The following is an 18,128-nucleotide window of genomic DNA, read 5'->3' on the forward strand; positions in this document are numbered from 1 at the left end:
AATACATTTGAATGAATTAGAGTAATAATCTGGTTATTGTGAGGCAGTAGATTTTTTAAAAAGCCATTTGAGAAGAAGACGGTGTGTGCGTGTGTATGTGTTGCGCATGCATGTGTGTGTGTGTGTTCTGTGTGTCAGTCTTTTACTTCTGGCAGAAATGTATCAATTTTAACCAGTTTCCATGGTAACACCTCCATGTGGAGATGGAGGGAGTGAGAGAGTAAGGGAGGAGAGTCAAAGGCAGTGGAGCTTTAGAAAGAAGGGAGTGTGGGGAGAGTTTTAGGAGGGGGTATAATGCAAAAAGAGAGTGAGAGGAGAGTGCATGGGGGACAGTCAGTTCTGGCTGGTGTAATACATGGAGTTCTGAAAAGCTGGGAGGGGGTTGGTAGAGGGAAAATGTTTGTGTGTATGTGCCTCTAAAATATTGGTATTGTGCATTTTAGCAGTTGCTGTCTCTACTGTGTCCGTGTGATTGCTGAAAAAAACAGACGGTTGAATGAATGCAATGTTTGTACTGTTTGTACTGCAACAACCAGAAATAAATAGGCTCATTTAAATTAACTGCCCAGTTTACCATTTCGTCGCTAATACTTTAAATGACTGCAAACATGTTTTGGATATTTAATGCGATTTTTAATGTAAGTAATTTGAAAAAGGAAAGCAAGCACTACGTGAATAGGAAGCCGACACCATTCAGTTACCATGGTGACCATGGAGAATGAAAACCAGTCTGTGTCATGGTGTCTACACCTTTCCACCTCTCTACCTCCCTCTCTTTCTACCTCTCGCTCTCTTTCTCTCTCTCTCTCTGCTTCTACCATCCCCCTTATCTCTCAGTAACAGTCTTTCTGTGCTGTCCTCTTTCATTTCACATTTTCTTGCCTCCCTCTGCCCCCCTCTTATGTGCATACATTCTTATAGCCCACATTCTGTGCCCATCTGTCTCTCCCTGCCTTCTCTGTTTCTTCATTTATTCTTTTAGTGATTCTCCCAGTTTCTCAGTTTCTCACTTTTTCTGTTACTATGCCTGCGTTTCTATTCGTCCTCCCCTCGTTCCTTTCTTTCACCCACCTTTATATCTCTCCCACCTCCCCCTATCATTAGTGTTCAGTTATTATAAAATCTATCCACCCCCTTTCACCCCCCCCCCCCCCCCCAGCCTCCCGTTGGGATAATGGATTGCGTTTATTTAATTGTGCGCGTCTCTCCTACCTCGGTCTCTCCTACATTTCTCTCCCTTTTCAATAGCTCTGTGCCATATCTTTTTCTCTCCCTCTTTCTCTGTCTCAGTTTGCTGCAGTTCAGTTATGAAATGGCCTCCGGAGTCAGCAGATTGCGAGAGCATTATTACAAGTGATAAATCACGACGCTTCACACTGTTTCAGTCGCCCTCCATCGGCGCATCAGTCACAGCTGAAGACGCTCTCGCCGTCGGTTTGAAACCACATTGTTCTGATCACCGTAATTGTTATGAATATACATTATTTAGCGAAGGCAACCTCCAGCAGTGTGTTCACTCCAACGGTTCTCAAAGACATACTCGCGTAACACACCAGAATTGCAGGACAATGTCACATATTTGGCTGTTTTATTAGAATATGAAGGCCTACGTAGAATAGCATTCTTTAATATATCATATGGCATCCTATTGGACTGCAAATATCCTCTCAGCTCAAGTACAAACTAGAGTGATTACAACAATGGGAGCACACATTGGGGCATGAGATATAAAAGATGGTTACAAATAGTTGTTCTTCACTTTAAATATATATCTTTTTGTCCATTTGCTTAATAGTTTAGCAAAATAACATAAAATGATGCCTCACTACCCCTGCCTCTCCCCCCATACCCACTTCCTCCTTTTTGTGCTTTGAGGATTGTCCTTGATTGGTTCATGTTGTTCAGAGGAATGATGGGTCAGGGGTAAAGAGTCAGGGGTCAGTTTCAGGGTTTAGTAACAAAACACACCATCATACTATGTTATTTCTCGTCTCAAGAACAGGAAACATTTTGGTTGGCAGTAAAATGGCAGACTAGTCAGATTGACATGTTTGCAATTACCATGATTCCCTTATTAATACTGGAGGAAAACCAGCTTGCTCAATCCTGTTTGGCACTCACGCATTTCCATTCTCAATGCAGCTACAGTGGTTTTCACACAGTGTACAGTCAGCTTCCCACAACCCAATTAGGGGTGATTAAATCAAAGTTCAGGTGGGGTGGACCTATACTTCAAGCCCGTGGAACTTAAGTATTGTCATTATGATTGTTATTACACATTTAAGGGTATTCAGTGCGCAACATGTGTGCATGGATACAGATAAATAATCCTGAAGAAACAGTAATAATAGTCCATCGCACATAAATGACTTGTAAGCAATTGAATAGTACATAATAGTTTCATAAAATGAAATATATTCAGTTGATGGTCACAAGAAATGCCAGAACATTCTGTGCTCAAAATAACAAATATGTACACAGTGGTAGTTCAGTTTTCATTTGAGTGTAAAAAAACAGCCCTGCCTTAAATATCATGTAGAAGGCCAAACCACTTAGTACTTTGATTCAATCTCCCCCTAAATCAAATCACTGATTATACTGTATATATATACATGTGAACAGACTTGTGAACACATGGTTTTAATGCGAAGAGGTACATTTTCACAGGGCAGGAACATCCTCCTGTCTGAGTACAAACATTTCCCAGTCCAGCCCGTTCTGTAAACAGTTGACGATTTAATTGTTGGACGCATGCGCACCCTTCATCCATGGTATTGACACAGCACAACCTTTTAGCGTGTGCCTCCGTTCCTCGTGAAGCTGTGGGCATTTCGGCTGTCATTTTCTACTGCTCATGTGCATGGCCTGCATGTCCCCATCACAGTCTGTCTGGATTCTTGTCTCCAGCATGTGTGTGGCGCATTCTTGTAGAGTTGCTCGATGAAGGTATTATAAAGAAATGAGCCGTGCTAAATTAATTGCAACTGCTCTTACATTCTTTCTTAAGCCTTTTGTCTAATTGGTCCCCCACACTAAAATACATTCCGAGGCTGCGTTTACATTCTTGAAGCTGTTACCAGACGTCTGATGATCGAGGCTGAAGCCCGTCCATGTCTGGTATCCATGTCTCATTTTCCGTAGTGGGCAAAGCCACCCGTGGGAACAATCTAGAGTGGTGCCAACAGAAGAAGTCTTTTTCCCAAAAAAAAAAATTTTTTTGAATTCCTCAAAAACTACAGAAGTCTGTTGACATGTGTCCTTGATATTGACTGGAATATGTTGTCCCGTCATACAGTATCCTCATTGTAAATGACCCAGTGTATTTCCGAAGTTGCATGTGTTATGACATCCATTACAATGGATGACCCCATCTACAGTAAACAAATACTGTTTACAGGCATATATCTTTGAATATACTTGACTGTGGATTTGCACAGTTTTAATGAATTTGTTGTTGAGGTCACAAGTCTGAAGTTTGTCATTCAAAGCACTGGTCTTCAGTGATTTGATTTAGTTGAATAGGTATTCTCTTATCCCGTTAAATGTGTATTTGTGTCTACACAAACATCTAGGTGAATGATCACATACTAATTTAATTACATTATATTAGTTGTTCCATGTGGTTACACTGGTGTGCACATGTATATAATCTCTACATAAAGTACAGAAACGAGGAAAGTGGTCTACCATTTTAAATTGTATTGTTTGACTTATTTTACTGTACTATACTAAAATGACAGTACAAATATGTAGGCCAAGATATATTCACTGATTTTTCTGTTCAATATTCTGGTGACAAGCAAGTGATTTTTTTCATGTACCACTTAACGGGCATTGTGCCACTATGTATTATATCCGATCCTTTTTTTGTGTTTTGTGGTGTTAGCCAAGTATTTTGTTCGGTTCAGAGAACCCAAACATTTCAGCAGATGGCTGCTCATCCCATGAACAGGTTTGCAGAAGCTCATTTTCTCATCACTACGCTAATCGCCGCACAAGTGTGCCCCGCTTCAATCCAGCACGCTTTAAGGTGTCTTCTTACAGCTCTGGGGGTTTCTGGAGCGAGGACAAAGGTTCAAAGGCTAATCCAGAGGCATGACCAATACATTCAAGTCGGTAGCTAAGAAGAGTCCATTTGGAATGCAAATTGTAGACCTTCGGAGACAGTGGTTGTACAAATCCTGGTTCTATATTGATGATTTTACCTGCTGATACACAAACACGAGCACCTATTTCAGGCGATGTGATCGTATGGCCATGTTGCAGCAATCTGCACAGATCACAGCAGGTTTGTGGAACAATAGTCCCAAGGGGGTATGTGCTTTTTTTTGCAGGTTATTTCTGCCTCCCATGCAATAGAGAGACCATCCCCTCCCGGTCACCACCTGCCCAGAAGTTTCCTCCTGTCCAGCCAGGATTTTTCCCTTTGATAAAAAGGGTGGTTTTTGAAACTGATTATTTAGACACAAACGTGAGAGAAAACATATATTTCTGCCATTCAGTAACAATGGTAGATGCTGTGGCAATTGGGATTATGTTTGTGTACAAAGCAACTCTCATCTCTGTCATTCTCCCTTTACTCGTCCGCTGTGGTCCCTGTTCTCCTCATCTCTCCCTGTCCTAACTTTCTCCTCATGGTTTCTTCTCTTCTTTACTCTTCTCTTCTGTTCTCTTCTCTTGACCTCTCTTCTCTCAGTGGCAGTGTCTATGGGTATGGCAGTGTTCCATCTCTCTCCTGATGGTCCTTAGTAGAAAAAAAAGTTTTTCCCTTGCTTGCCTTTGCATGAATTCCCAAAAATTTGAAGAGCGTAAAAAAGAAGCAAGGAGCATCCTGCGATGGAGTAATGGGGGATAAGAATGAAGAGAGATGCACGTCCTTCTTGCACTTTTGCTGTCGTCCTGCCCTACACCCCTCTTCAGTGTTTAGAAGCTCACCAAAGTGTAGACCATGCTGAAAAAAGGTCAGGCACAGACAGGGGTCAGAGAGAAAGGGTGAATAAGACAAAGAACTGCACAGAAGCCTACATTTATGCTGGTGGTGCTGCTTAGAACACAAGGACAACTTACCTTCAGATATATTTTTGCTGAATGAAAGTAAGGTAATTTGGGATCTAGCTCCTTGTTCTTCAATGATAAGGTGTATTTACATTTTTAAATGACAGTTTTACTCTCTAAAAGGAGGCTGGGATTTTGCTTCTGCTAGACAAAATGGCTAACTAAGCTGACTGGCTTTAACTTTGAATCAGTGACACTTCTCTGCCATTGGACCAACATATTGCATTCGTCTGATTATGCTGCTTCCTTGCGGCTGGCGTAATGAGTTACAGGTTTGCCTGAGGTTGGGATTTGAAAGCGGGCCACTCACTCTTCCAAGGGCTCCAAAGGCAAGCGCGTAACCAGTCAGCTAAAGGCAAAATCCCCCCTAGCTAAGGGCAACGTCGTTATTTTGAACCTGGGTTGCCACTCCAGAGAGCGTAGTCACGGTAACCTGCCCTTATTTGCACCAAGTCTGTTCACTCTGCAATCTGTCGATAAGCGCCTACTTGGGGAACTGTAGTGACAAACCGATGTGTTCCCTTCAACAATATTTCCGGCACAAACGGAAGAACAGACCATATTTCAAAGACAGTTTTAATGGCTTCATTATTATTATTTATTTGTTGATCTGAATCTGAATAGCAAATCTACATTATTATACAGATGAAAGAATGGACAGACAGACAGACAGACAGACAGACAGACAGACAGACAGAAAATCTTACTCACCTGTACAGATAATAGAAGAAAGAAAGCAAATAGAAGCCCAGCTTGCACCAGGATTCTTTTTGGCAGTAACTGAGGATATCTGCGTTCATGATACTGACTGGATCATACATCACCTCAGAGCCATCGGCTGGCCGGTGAAAATATCTGAGTGCGAAACAGAGAAAAAAAAGGAACCAATGAGTGTAATATGTAAATATATAGATTATATATATAGAAATCTGTAAATATATAGGAAATGAATTCATACCAATTCTCAAAAAGTTTACAGAATTAAGAGACAATAAAATATAAAGTTTATGATTAGGAAGACCAATTTTGTGAAGGAGGTATAGAGCAAGAAGGATGCTTGGAAAGGTACAAGCACCTGTGTAAGAAAAAGTATATATCTGTTATTCGATACTGTATGCTGCAGTTAAAATTAAGCTTTTATACATTCCTGGCCATAATTAAGATAATGAAGTACAGGAAACGGACATTTGTGCTTTCTTTGCTAACGTGTTGTTTTAATACTTTTGAAATATTAAATACAGTACAATTTGAATCCAGTTTCCTGGATCGTTAAGTTCAGGGACAGGAGACAGGCCGAAGTTTGGTTGTACAGCAGCTTGGTAGAAGTGGTAGCAATTTAAAACAAGTTTATGTGCCAGCTTCATGCAAAGCTGCATCTTCTTCAGATAATGATGGCGTTGTATAATTCCTCTGTCGCGCTTTAAGCTAGGCTATCCACAAAGGTGTCGTGAAGGCTGTGTGCTGCCACATCAAAATATTAGAAGAAAATTGCCCCAAATTTAGATTAAAACCTACTTTATTACAATTTTGGGATAATGTTTTATTATTATGAGTCGCATGGTAGATTAATCTTAAAAATTAAGATAAATAGTGATGTTTCCCTCACATATCTACAAAAAAATGAAGACAAATTTACTCCCTGGTAGCTTCCACTGATTGTGACAGAATATCAGCCAGAAATTCCTAAATATACTTTAATACCAACACAATGGGGCTGAACATTGGGCAGAGAACTAGAGCCGAAACCTTTCAATGAAAACACTGACAATGATAAATAAAGAATACAGGGTAGCGTTCAGAGCGTCTGAAATGTTCAAACATGCAACTGAGCATTGCTTTTGGAATTGCCCCTGGTAGCACATTTCAATGTGGGCTCGATGGTAGATGAGCGTTGATAGGCAAGAATGAATATGTAGTGTCCATTACCTCCACAGGTGGTATAAAAGCAGAGGAATGTTGAGTCCCAGGGTGACCCACTCTGCAGCGCACATGAACATCAGGCAGAACAGCCCATGGATGCAGTACTCTGGGACCACCAGCTGGGGGCAGTACAAGCAGTACTGAGTTATTGTAATATCTCAAAAATGTATTTTCAGATTAAATCGATACACTACATGCGCACATATTAAAGTTGCATATAATATATAAAAAAAGATTTTAGCCACACATTCACAAACACGGAGTCACTGTAAAGCAGCCACTGATGATGTTGCTGCTGTGCACAAATGCATACACACATTTCTTTCCTGAATATACTTGCATGGTCAGCGCCCATTTTCCACTCTCCCCTTGACTCCACCCAAACTCTACTTCCATTCTTTGCCCTTACTCCGTGCTCTTTTCTCTTTCTCACACCTCCGTTCTCATGTTGTGATTCGTTTGAAGTGGTTTTGGCCTGCTACAGCCAGAAGAGCACACGGAATGTGCAGATCTGCATGTTCTGGAACGCTTATTAAATTATCAAACGCACTCGCTGCATTTCAACTCTGAAGATTATTCTAGGCACTTTGGTGGTGCTAATGACTGAATCCCTTTTGACAGGAAGGGCGAAGAGCAGTCGGGGAGGGGTGCACGGAGGGGGGGGGGGGGGGGATTGAAAGCAGGTGCAGGAATGGGATGAATACGAATCAATCTGTCACAGTCTTCGAAAGAGATACAGATGGAAGACAGTTGTCAGCTCTCATTTCCTCCTGTCTCTGTAATTGATCCATTCTCTCTTTCACTTTTGACTCACTCCACCTTCACCAACTGTTTTCTAGCATTATAACTGCTAATTTTTGTGTCACAAATCACATTAGTTGGCCATTAAGGTGTCTTAATGGAGTCTATTCTCACATAACTTTACCCTGAGCTGTGACTACTGAGGACACTCATTCTCTTATGACAGGCATTACATATCAACATTTAGCAGATGCTCTTAGTCAGAAACATGACACTTTTTAACATCAAGTCCATTCATACAGTTGATACCGGAGCAGTTCAGGTTAAGTTCCAATGTCCCAACTGGGATTTGAACCCAAAACCTTAAGCCCATTTTCCTAACCATCCTGCAACACTGCCACCCATTATTATAACGTCCTGTATTGATACTACAGACAAACTCATATACTCACAGTTCGCAGTAAGTTGCAGATTCTTTCAATATTCCGTATTCTTTCTCTCTAAAGATCAAAAACAACAAAAAAGAAAAAGTGAAGAAAGATGGTAGATATGGAATAATTAAATTTTTATCATCTTCATTATTCTGAGAAAACTGTGGAATCATTATTGTTAATAATGTATAAATATAAAGATGGAATCTCTGACAGTACATTACTAACAAAAGTATATTAAATTTATTGAAATACCTCAACTATGTGAGTACAGCATAATATAAATTATTGCTTTATTGAACATCATGTGTATATAAAAGAAAGTATTTATAGCAAAGTATGTCAGTAAACGATACATTTTAAAATCCATTAAAACAAGACTTATACTTTATACTACAGTTCACAATGCTCTTGAACGGTGCAAATGAATATGGTTTCCTGACTATATGTAAATATTTGAACATGGATGGTCTTACTGCTCTTGTTGGGTTGCACTGGTCAATAGGGTTTTTGAAGTCCTGCCGAAGATCATCAAATGCAATGATCTATGGGAAGAGAGAGATTCATGAAACATTACTGGAGACAGTGGGACACGACCTCACAGGATGGGCTCGGGGGAAGGGGAGAGAGGCAGAAATAGGCACATTCCTGGAGAAGAGCAATGCAGTCAGGATTTGAGTTCATTTCTATATCATGTCCTTTTCTCCACACTAATTGTAGGGTGTGTTGTCTATTTCCAAGACCTTCACTCTCCCGTATCTCACTCTTTGAACGTCACTCTACCACTCCTCTCTCCTTCTCCACATCTCTGTCTGTCTGTCTGTTGTCCAATTACTGTGTTCTGCCTTTCTTCCTCACGCCATCTTAGTGTACATTTTGTACCACTTTTGCCAGTCTCCCTCTCTCACTGCCCCCTCACCTCCCCTCCTCTACATCGCTGCATACTTCCATCGTTTTCTCTATCTTTGTCAGCATGACTCTTTGAAAAAAATAATAACAAAGCCACGAAAAAATAATTTCCCCAAACCGGAATGTGTGTTTCACATAATCGTGTAAATTCCGTCTCTATATCTCACCCTGTCTCTCCCTTTATCTCTCTCCTCTTTGTTGTAAACAGATTCAGTTGCCATAGTGACTGGATGAGCACTTAAGCGGGTGCCATGGTTACTACTGAAGTGAACAACCAATCCCACTGGGTGAATGCTTCAGAGATAGAGAAAAAGAGAGTGCTAGGCAGATGGAGGGGGGTGTGGAGGCACAATTATGTTCTGATAAGCATTTTCAATCACACTGTTACTGAAACGGATGCAGACACGCACTCACACATACATATGGACTGACTCATACAATCTCACTCCAACAGACACTTTGATGTGCTGTACACTGCTTGTTCATGGTTCAGTGATGCAATAATTACATGCACACCCATGCACAGACACACACACACACAATCACACGCACACACATACTCATCACATGACAATTCCCAGACTGACTGCAATTTGCATATTACAGTTATGAACAAAAACTGAGTTCTCATGTTCTTATTGATTTATTGCTTCTGAATAACAAATTCACAACATCAATTCCCTCTGAGTAACAAATTCACGATATTAAGAAAACAACATCTGATCCATTCTTAATTTGACTGACCTTGAAACTATTGACTTATTATCATTGATTTATTAGAAGTTTATTGTCAGAGCTGAAAAATGTTCACATAGATTAATATTGGATAGTCACATGTGAGTTTGAGTGCTTTGAATTTTGACACACATGAATAGCTTATTTTCCAAGGCAACTATGCCACTCCAGTCATTCAGGGCAGGAGTCCTTTCCCTAAGCTTCTTGGAACACCACCTAGGTGTTTTCCCCACATAAATAATCACAGCCGTTATCAAATTTACAATCATGCTTAGACTAGAACAACCATGCTCATACTGTAGGTGAAAACAAATTACAGTAAGAAATCTGTGGTCTGCGTTCAAGTTCACATATTAGCATCAACTCTGAGGGAATGGCTGGTTTTTTATGACCAGGTCTTTGCTCCCATTTAACAAAAATGGAGGACTTTGTCTTCCCATGGTGCCTAGCGTACTGAGCACGTCAAGTACAGACACCAAGATATAGTCCGCAAGTATTTAGCATTTATACCTAGTTTCTTTGTTAGCGTTGTTAGTGTGCACCAGTGCTTTACTGATCTTTACTCGCTGGTCGAGGAATGCCATTGGCCAGGTCTGGCAGTGTTGCTGATATCTATGAGGTGAATGCACTTCTACTTCTTTATTGTAAGTTGCTCTACATAAGAGTGCCTGCTGAATAAATCTAATACAATGTAAAGCTGGTGTGCTCAAGCTCAGCTGCTGAGTGGTTAGACAATTTAGAGTATAGCTGGTGGGGACACACATTTGTCACAATAGTCACAGGTGTGGATGAACAACTGACATGTGAACACACTGTGGTTCACACCTATATAGCTGATATGAGTATGCATAGCTGCATTCTCATGTTTAACTGTTGTGTTGAACAGTATTACACGTATGCAGTATTTATTGGTTATGTGTAGACTCAACTGTTAAATGTCACGCACATTTAGACATTGTAGCTCAAACAAATGATAAATACATTTATAGGCGATGTGCACGCATTCAAATGTCGAAAGGTCGTACACATGCATGTACGGGCTAAGCATGCACACACACCTCATTGGAAAGTCTGAAACAAGAAAGTGCATCAGCGATAAGCGAGACTATGAGGATGTCTATGGGAGCTGACCGAGAACAATGCAGCCCTTCTGCAGAGCTGGTCCGCAGAAGATCAAACAAAGCACTCTGTCAGTAAGCATACGTATGCAACCAGTCTGGAAATAGTGCGTGTTTGTTCACTCGCCACCATCATTCGACTTGCCGAAGGAAGGTTCAATCAGTGCCAGGGGGAGCTGTGTCAGACGCTTGACAGCTCATGTGGTCTGAGCTTATCCTAATATCTGCAGCCTGAAGAAGCTTCAGCATCGGTGACAGTGCCCCACTCCCCCCCCCCCCCCCCCCCCCCCGAGGATACCCGGTCTGTCACAAGATCTTTATCCCAAACAGTCAACTTAAATCAGTTTCATTGGTTCGACTTTGCCAAAGAACCTGTGAGTATCAGGTGTTGCATCACCTGATGTTAAACTGCGCCAGCTAGTCCTTTGTCTGTCTGCTGTTTTTCGTTGTTGTTGTACATTAGTCAAACCGATAGCCCGCTGACAGTTCGGTATTGTTCTGGTTTATATCAGGGCTGAGCTTCAGCTTGTTATTGTGATGTTCAGTAGAGTTTTATATTAGGGCTGAGCTCCAGCTTGTTAATGTGATGTTCAGTAGATGATGGACAGTATTTCAGGTTTCTGTGACATTTCATTCAACTGGTCTTCAGTTACAGCCTTTTGAGACAGAAATATCTGTCCTATAATTTCCTTATGACAAAAAGCTTTGTTCATAAAATTAATTCATATATATAATTCCATTTTTTCACTGGCCTTCCAACATATATATGTTAATATTGAAGTGGTCAGTTTAGTCAGCGTATACACTGTGTGTGCGTTTGTGAGTGTGCGTGCACACACGTGTGTTTGTGTGTGAAAGTGTGAATTTGATTGTTTTATCGAGGCCCAATATAGCTACTCACGTGCCAGATGATGAAGAAGATGAGGGAGGCGCACAGCACCAGGGTGAGCATGTAGCAGAAGGCTGCGAAGGTGAACGCCATGGCCGCGCCTGCCAGCCTCGCGGCTGAAGATGGGCCGAGAGGGGGGGGGCACCGCTCACCTCCTCTCTCTATCACTGTATGTATGTGTCTCCTCTCTCTCCTCCTTAAGGTCTCCTTCTCTCCTCCTCCTTCGCCTCCTCTGTCCTCCTCGGGCTCTTCTCCTTTGGTCTTGTAGGAAGGACAGGTGAAAAATGGTGGGAACGTGAAGGGGGTGAGCGAGATTTCACTCTTCTTCACTGTCCAGATGTTTTGCCTTTCTCTTCCTTTGTTCTTGCCCGTTTTTATTTTGTTGTTGCACAGTCCGACGTCTTCCTTCGCTTTTCTTGGTTTGTGTGTTTGTGTATATATATGCATATGTGTTTGTTCAACTCTCCTGTGTCCCTCCAATTTCAAGATCGATCCGTGTGCTCTTTGGAGTATTGGGGTGAAGGCTATTGTCCTAAGTTATTTCTCTCTCCGTCATACATTCAACTTTTATTCCTCCAACTCCCTCCCATTCTCAGAGTTCTGCCTCTTCACCTCTTTAAAATCGCACGGTACACAACCTGTCCACACCCTGTTGGAACTAACACTCCGACTTACTGCCACACTGACACAGCAAACAGTGATGCTCTTCCTGATAAGAGGAAATAAGAGCTGAAAGTGACGATGAGCCAGTTACTGTCAAAATTCTGTCCTTAAAAATATGACATGGCTTTTCCTTACACTGTAGCTTTTAAATGACATACAATTACATTTAAATTACTTTACTAATATGACAGTTAATTCATAATAATTTTCAAATGACTGTAAAACACTGTAAATAATATAAATAATGTAAGAAATCTTTTGGCTTACAATACAAGGAGGTTATAGATATAGCAACAAACTTGTTTGACATGTATTACATTAACTATTATATTATTTGGGTAGAAATACATTTATAAATGTAGCAGCAATGTGGTCACAGGCTGTGTGTGATGGCAGTGATGGCATGAGTGAGTGAGTGAAGCTTACTGTAAAATGCAAATGTGAAAGCCTTGAATAATAATAAGCATCAAATATGTACAAATTTACAGCAAAAGAACTCAGTAATTTTCATGAAGGAAAAGGTATGCTCATAATTTACAATTGATGATGTGAAGCCTTAATTCAATTTTGTTTAATTACTGTTGCATTATTTTCTCAGGATGACTATGATATGGTGTGGAATGGCTACAGGTTACAGTGATTCTTACAAATCAGTAATACAGTATTACTTATCATCAAGCAGCTTCTCTGCAAACGTGTATTTCCATCCACAGCTCGGTATGATAATGAATTATGATAAAGGTGGGGTGATGATAATGGATGATGGATGGTTATGAATGAAATCAGTATCACTGTGAGTATACCTGTCTCCTGTGGTATAGTCTGGTTTTGTCTGTCCCAGCTGACAACCCTTTTCCCTTGTCACTGTCAAATTCATTCAGTGTCATTATAAAATTCTCTTTTTCATTCTGCGAGGGCTGCTTCCAGCCAGACCCTCCATTCCGGTGCCTGCCAGCATGGAATAATGAATGAAAAGACTGGAGTTGGAAGCAATGAAAGCCTTTTTTTAATGTTCTTTGTTTTTTTAAAATTATTGTTTTGAATAGTTTTTTCTGTCAAATGGTATCCAAAGCCATCCTTTTGGAAATATCTTTGTCAATCAATCCCTCGCCTCCTATTTCCCCCCATTCCCTATTTCTCCCTCTTTCCTGACCTCCTCTTCCCGCTTTCTCTCTTCTTCCCTAAATAAATAGAGTGCTTTAGGGGAAGAGAAGATAGACCTAGAAATGTTTATGCTCCTCCACTGTCTTGCTTTCTCTCCGTCTCTCACTGTCAGTTCAGGTATTGTTTTTTTATATTCCAAATAATGTCCTAGTACATTCGATAGTCCCTGTGTCACTCTCTTTCATGCACACTATCCCGTTTGCTTTATTTTATCCGATTGCTGTATTCCCTTGTTCCCTAGAGATGGATAAAGGTGGGGGGTTGGGGGGATCTCCGTGGTTTATCTTTTTTCCGTTGCTTTCCCTAGTTTGTTTTGATCTCCCTCTCCTTTTGTTCCCCCTTTCCCTCTCTGTGGTGGTATTCCTCCTTCATTCAGATGAAGATGAAAGGATGCTGCTTCTCTTCTGTCTGCCTGTCTGTGTTTGTCTCTGTGCGAGAGTGAGTGCTTAACTAGAGTAGCTTTCTTGCGCTGCCTCTGCCTCTCTCTCTCTCTCTCTCTCTCTCTCTCTCGCTCTCTCCCTCTCTCTCTCTCTCTCTCTATCTCTGTCTCTTTCGTTCTCTCTCACTCTCTCCTTCTCCCGTCATCCTCTTTTGACAGTCTCTCTCTATCACTGTCTTCCTCTGTCTCTGTGTCTTTCTCACAGACACACATACACATGGACACTAACTGTGAGCTGTCATTCAATTAAATGTTTTTGTGAGACTCTACCCCTCTTCACTTTGCAGTGCTCTATTGCCATAGGCAATTCTCTTATTAAAATAAAGCTAAATCAAACATCAGAGCTCATTCTGTAGTAGCAAGACAGCTTGTGTGGCCTCAGCAGGACTTTCAAAGAATTTCCGGTGCCAAACTGAGAGACATTCAATACCATTTGGGGGGGGGGGTAGAACTAAAATAATCATATATTACAGCAGTTGCTTCAATCACAAGACCAATTAACAATTCCAAAAAGCTGACATGTTCAGTCTGTCTTCTCACTGACTAGATGACTAAAAAAAGGTCAGTCTTACAGGAGAGAGATGCACAGACTGAACATCGGAATGCAAGGAGGATCATAATTAATTGCTTTAATCATGAGCTAGAGAGCAAGTGACTATTTTCAAAACAAAATGGCGCACAGTACCACAGGGGAGCCCCAGTCAGAGGAGACGCATACAGTATCTGTAACTGACAACATCTGGTAGCCTGTGAGCTAGTGGGTACTGAAAACATCAGTGTGGAGGCCTAATTCTGTCCCAATAAAGACAGATACATTTTTATAGAACCCAGTTTTGTAGGAGCACAATGAGCCTAATCGGTTTTTATGCAAAATGAATGAGGAGAGGATCAGGTTTGACACGATCGACCCTGGATCAACGTTTACAAAGAGCAAATTCCGCACTCAATGTTTGTTCCTGTCCCTGCTTCTAGGCTTTAACTAAGTTTTCTATAGGTCATTCTGATACTTTGCAACTGGGACGAGATGACTTTGCAAACCAAAAATTGATCATTTTCGTACAGAACTCTGTGAGGGAAAAGGTACTGGTAAAAGTGGTTGTATCATATCAAATCAGTATCATTTATGGTCCATGAGTGCCTCCTGATGGATGGATTTCACAGTTTTGGTTTTAGTGTTTCCGTCCCCTTCTTTACCATGTGATTCAGATAATAACAGATGTGTGAAATATACAGCTAATTTCATTCAGTATTATATACAGTAGCATATGGTTATTTTATTCTTTATCTTAATGACAACTTGTTCATACATTTGATATTTTTAAATATTTGATGGAAGAATTAAGTATTACATTTCTTCACATACAAGCCATTTCTTTTCAACATTGTATTACAAGACATCCGGAAACATCCTCTGGGTTTGTGTTAGTTGGTGGTAAGCAGCATTTTGTTTCTGATGTATGTCAATGAATAAAGGTGAGAGAAGATGAAGGTGGTAACTATAACAACAGTCTCAACTCCAGACACACTCTCTCTCTAGAGCAGGGGCGTCCAATCTTATTCAGAATACAATAAACAAGCTAATAGCATTTTAAGGTTGTGAACCTGACAAATGAGGTCATGACAACACAAAGATCAGTTGCTGGGACACGGAGGAGATGAGGTGATAGTGGAGGGAAGGCGCATACATTTTTTGAGTACCTGGACAGACCCTTAGTGTGTAGGCAGAACGATTAGAAGGTGAATTGGGACCTAGTCTACTACTTGAGACGAAGAAGACTGGACCACACCCAAACACACCTGGTCTAATTATAGGCTCAGAAGAAGCAGCTCTGAAATTAGCGAGAAAACGCTGAGCTCCTGGAAATTTAAGTGCAAAACACACACTCCCCGTCATCTAAACAGGACTAATAAGTGTAATAAAATAACATAAAGCACAAGCACAAAAACATACATGCAACTATAATTTCCAAACTATAACCACTCATATAATAAAGATATAACGCAATATAAGAGCAATCCTCATTTCCAAAAGTATCTCCTGCATCACTGGCATCAACTTTTGTTTGACAGACTGTTTTGTTTGAACTTTGAGACATATCACACAAGCATTTGAAATTCATTAAAAATCCTTTCAATGCAGAAAATCAGCCTGGATTTCTAGAACCACAGAAACAGAAATCCTACAAAAGCCCATATTATTATAAACTGCCATTCTAAATTCACAAAGTCTTTCCGAGTCTGTGCAACTGGTCTGTTTGCCCCTGCAGTTCTTTAACCCAGCATGAACTTTCCTTCTCATTTCAGGGTGCATGACTGCATGGTTAAATTAGCAGCTTAGAACTAAACCAAAAAGACTCCAGCACCACTGCTCTCCCTGCTAATGGCAGCAAGTGTACCCTTCACTGTGTTGAACAATGGCATTAATCTGCGGCTGATGGAAAGACTGTAGACTCCTGTCACAAAATTCTGGACATGACAATGGTGCCTTGGTTTGGCTGAACTGACAGAGATAGGGCCACTCATGGAAATTGCTTATGCAAGGCTTGTAAAACAACATGAAGATTTATCTTCCCCAGTGAAAAGGCCTCCGAAGAGACAGGTGGATGGAGACATATCAGTCAACAAATACTGTCTGTCGTTGTGTGTGTATAGGATGAGGGGCAGGGCATAGACATAGATATTTATGTCAGTTGTAATCATTAACATCCCTCCCTACTTCTCTAACACGTGCCTTTCCCTCCAAGTGCATTATGACTGAGGCTCCCACTCCAATTCTCTTTCTTTTGCAGTTACTTTCTCTCTTTGTTTCACTTTCTCCTGTCTCCTGAAACTTTTACTCTTCCCCTTCTCTTGCTCTTTTGTTTGTACCCACGCAAATGGCTTGGGCTGCATTGTCTCTTGTGGTGAGCATGCTGAGGTGTGCCTGTGTTATCATTAATGTCACATTAAGAAATTAAACATCAACACGTGCTTAACTGTCAACTGTCAGAGTGTTGATACTAATAATGAAAGGTAAGTTGATTTCCAGGCGGGCCAAGTCAAAAACGGTAACTGTACTACTGCCTCTCTGGTTGTAATGCAGCAATATGATGCAATTGTCCAGGGTTATACGTTTGACGAGTGTTGACCTATTGAAATCAGGTGTCTTTGTTTGTGTGTGTGAATACGTGAAGAATTACCTTTTCATGTGCCAATACAACAATGTGTATTAAATTAAAACTACACTCTTTGTGCTGTGTGTGCAATGTATGGTCTCTCGTTGTTCTCAGTCCTGGTCTGGTACTTGTTGTCTCATATTAGTGTTTTTGGAAGAAGCAGAGGCAATCTGTTTCTACATTGCCTGCTGTCTATGGTGTCTTTTTGTTGATTGAACAAAGATGTTGTAGTAAACAGTATGTGACGATACAGGCTGTTCTGCTAACATTTAGGTATTGATTTAATCCCATTGGTCCAAAACAAGTGATTACATACAAGAATGTACTTACTTTTCCAGGAAGAGAATGGAATTAACACAGATCCACCTTCGGCATGGTTACCTGCTGTAGCAATTACATGTTTTGAAGTCGATTAAAAATGATGTTGCCTTTGAAATGCCAGCTAAGGAAAGCACAGCAATAACATCAAGCTTAGCAATCTAAAATCTTCAATAAATGTTGACATTTGTTGAGAAAAGGCTTATAACCGCTGCTCTCTAGGTGACTACTTTGGTGACTTTAACAATTACAGTAACAATTGGTAACTACATTGCCAGCACTCAGCACCAAGGTGACTTTGATTATGCCACCAAAAGGCCATGTCTGTACTTCTCAGGCTTTTTCGAACTCGGCCGATCCAGCTAAATCCAACTGTAGCCACGGATCACAGGAAGTCACTGTACTGAACAATGCTGGAACTGGCTGTGGCAGTTCACATTGATATTTTTATTTTTATTTTCTGTTCCACTGTGATGGAGAACTGTTATCTTCAGTTTACTAGAAACAGTACTGGGAACCAAAAGTAAAATTTCACTGCCCCTTCCAAGGGAATGTTCAATTACATTGTACGCAGTCATAAAAATAATTTGG

At 40.8% G+C, this 18,128-nt stretch overlaps 1 protein-coding gene across 3 annotated transcripts; it reads right to left on the reverse strand.

Annotated features, from left to right (window-relative positions):
• Positions 1-1,558: 1,558 nt before the first annotated feature.
• Positions 1,559-14,147, reverse strand: LOC135250154 (protein cornichon homolog 2-like). Of its 3 annotated transcripts, none has more exons than XM_064326165.1 (7): positions 13,265-14,147; positions 11,811-12,059; positions 8,624-8,692; positions 8,169-8,216; positions 6,982-7,094; positions 5,767-5,910; positions 1,559-4,951 (listed from the first exon to the last, which is right to left on the reverse strand). In XM_064326165.1, exons 1-7 carry the CDS (start codon positions 13,346-13,348, stop codon positions 4,924-4,926), a joined length of 735 nt encoding a protein of 244 aa, XP_064182235.1. In that variant the 5' UTR covers positions 13,349-14,147; the 3' UTR covers positions 1,559-4,923. The 3 variants fall into 3 exon arrangements, with proteins under 3 accessions (XP_064182235.1, XP_064182234.1, XP_064182233.1); XM_064326164.1 differs by having other exon boundaries at positions 11,811-12,527; XM_064326163.1 differs by having other exon boundaries at positions 11,811-14,147.
• Between the last annotated feature and the right edge of the window lie 3,981 nt (positions 14,148-18,128).

This window comes from Anguilla rostrata, chromosome 3 (assembly GCF_018555375.3).
Source record: "Anguilla rostrata isolate EN2019 chromosome 3, ASM1855537v3, whole genome shotgun sequence".
NCBI lineage: Eukaryota > Metazoa > Chordata > Actinopteri > Anguilliformes > Anguillidae > Anguilla > Anguilla rostrata.

Bases quoted from the DNA above. Each gene is read 5' to 3' on its own strand.
- LOC135250154 (XM_064326164.1), bottom strand. From the start codon at position 12,245: ATGCATATATATACACAAACACACAAACCAAGAAAAGCGAAGGAAGAC. The intron at 8,217-8,623 runs GTAAGACCATCC...TTTGATCTTTAG, and splicing joins AGTGCAACCCAACAAGAGCA to AGAGAAAGAATACGGAATAT. The intron at 7,095-8,168 runs GTGAGTATATGA...TACTGCCCCCAG, and splicing joins TCTGCAACTTACTGCGAACT to CTGGTGGTCCCAGAGTACTG.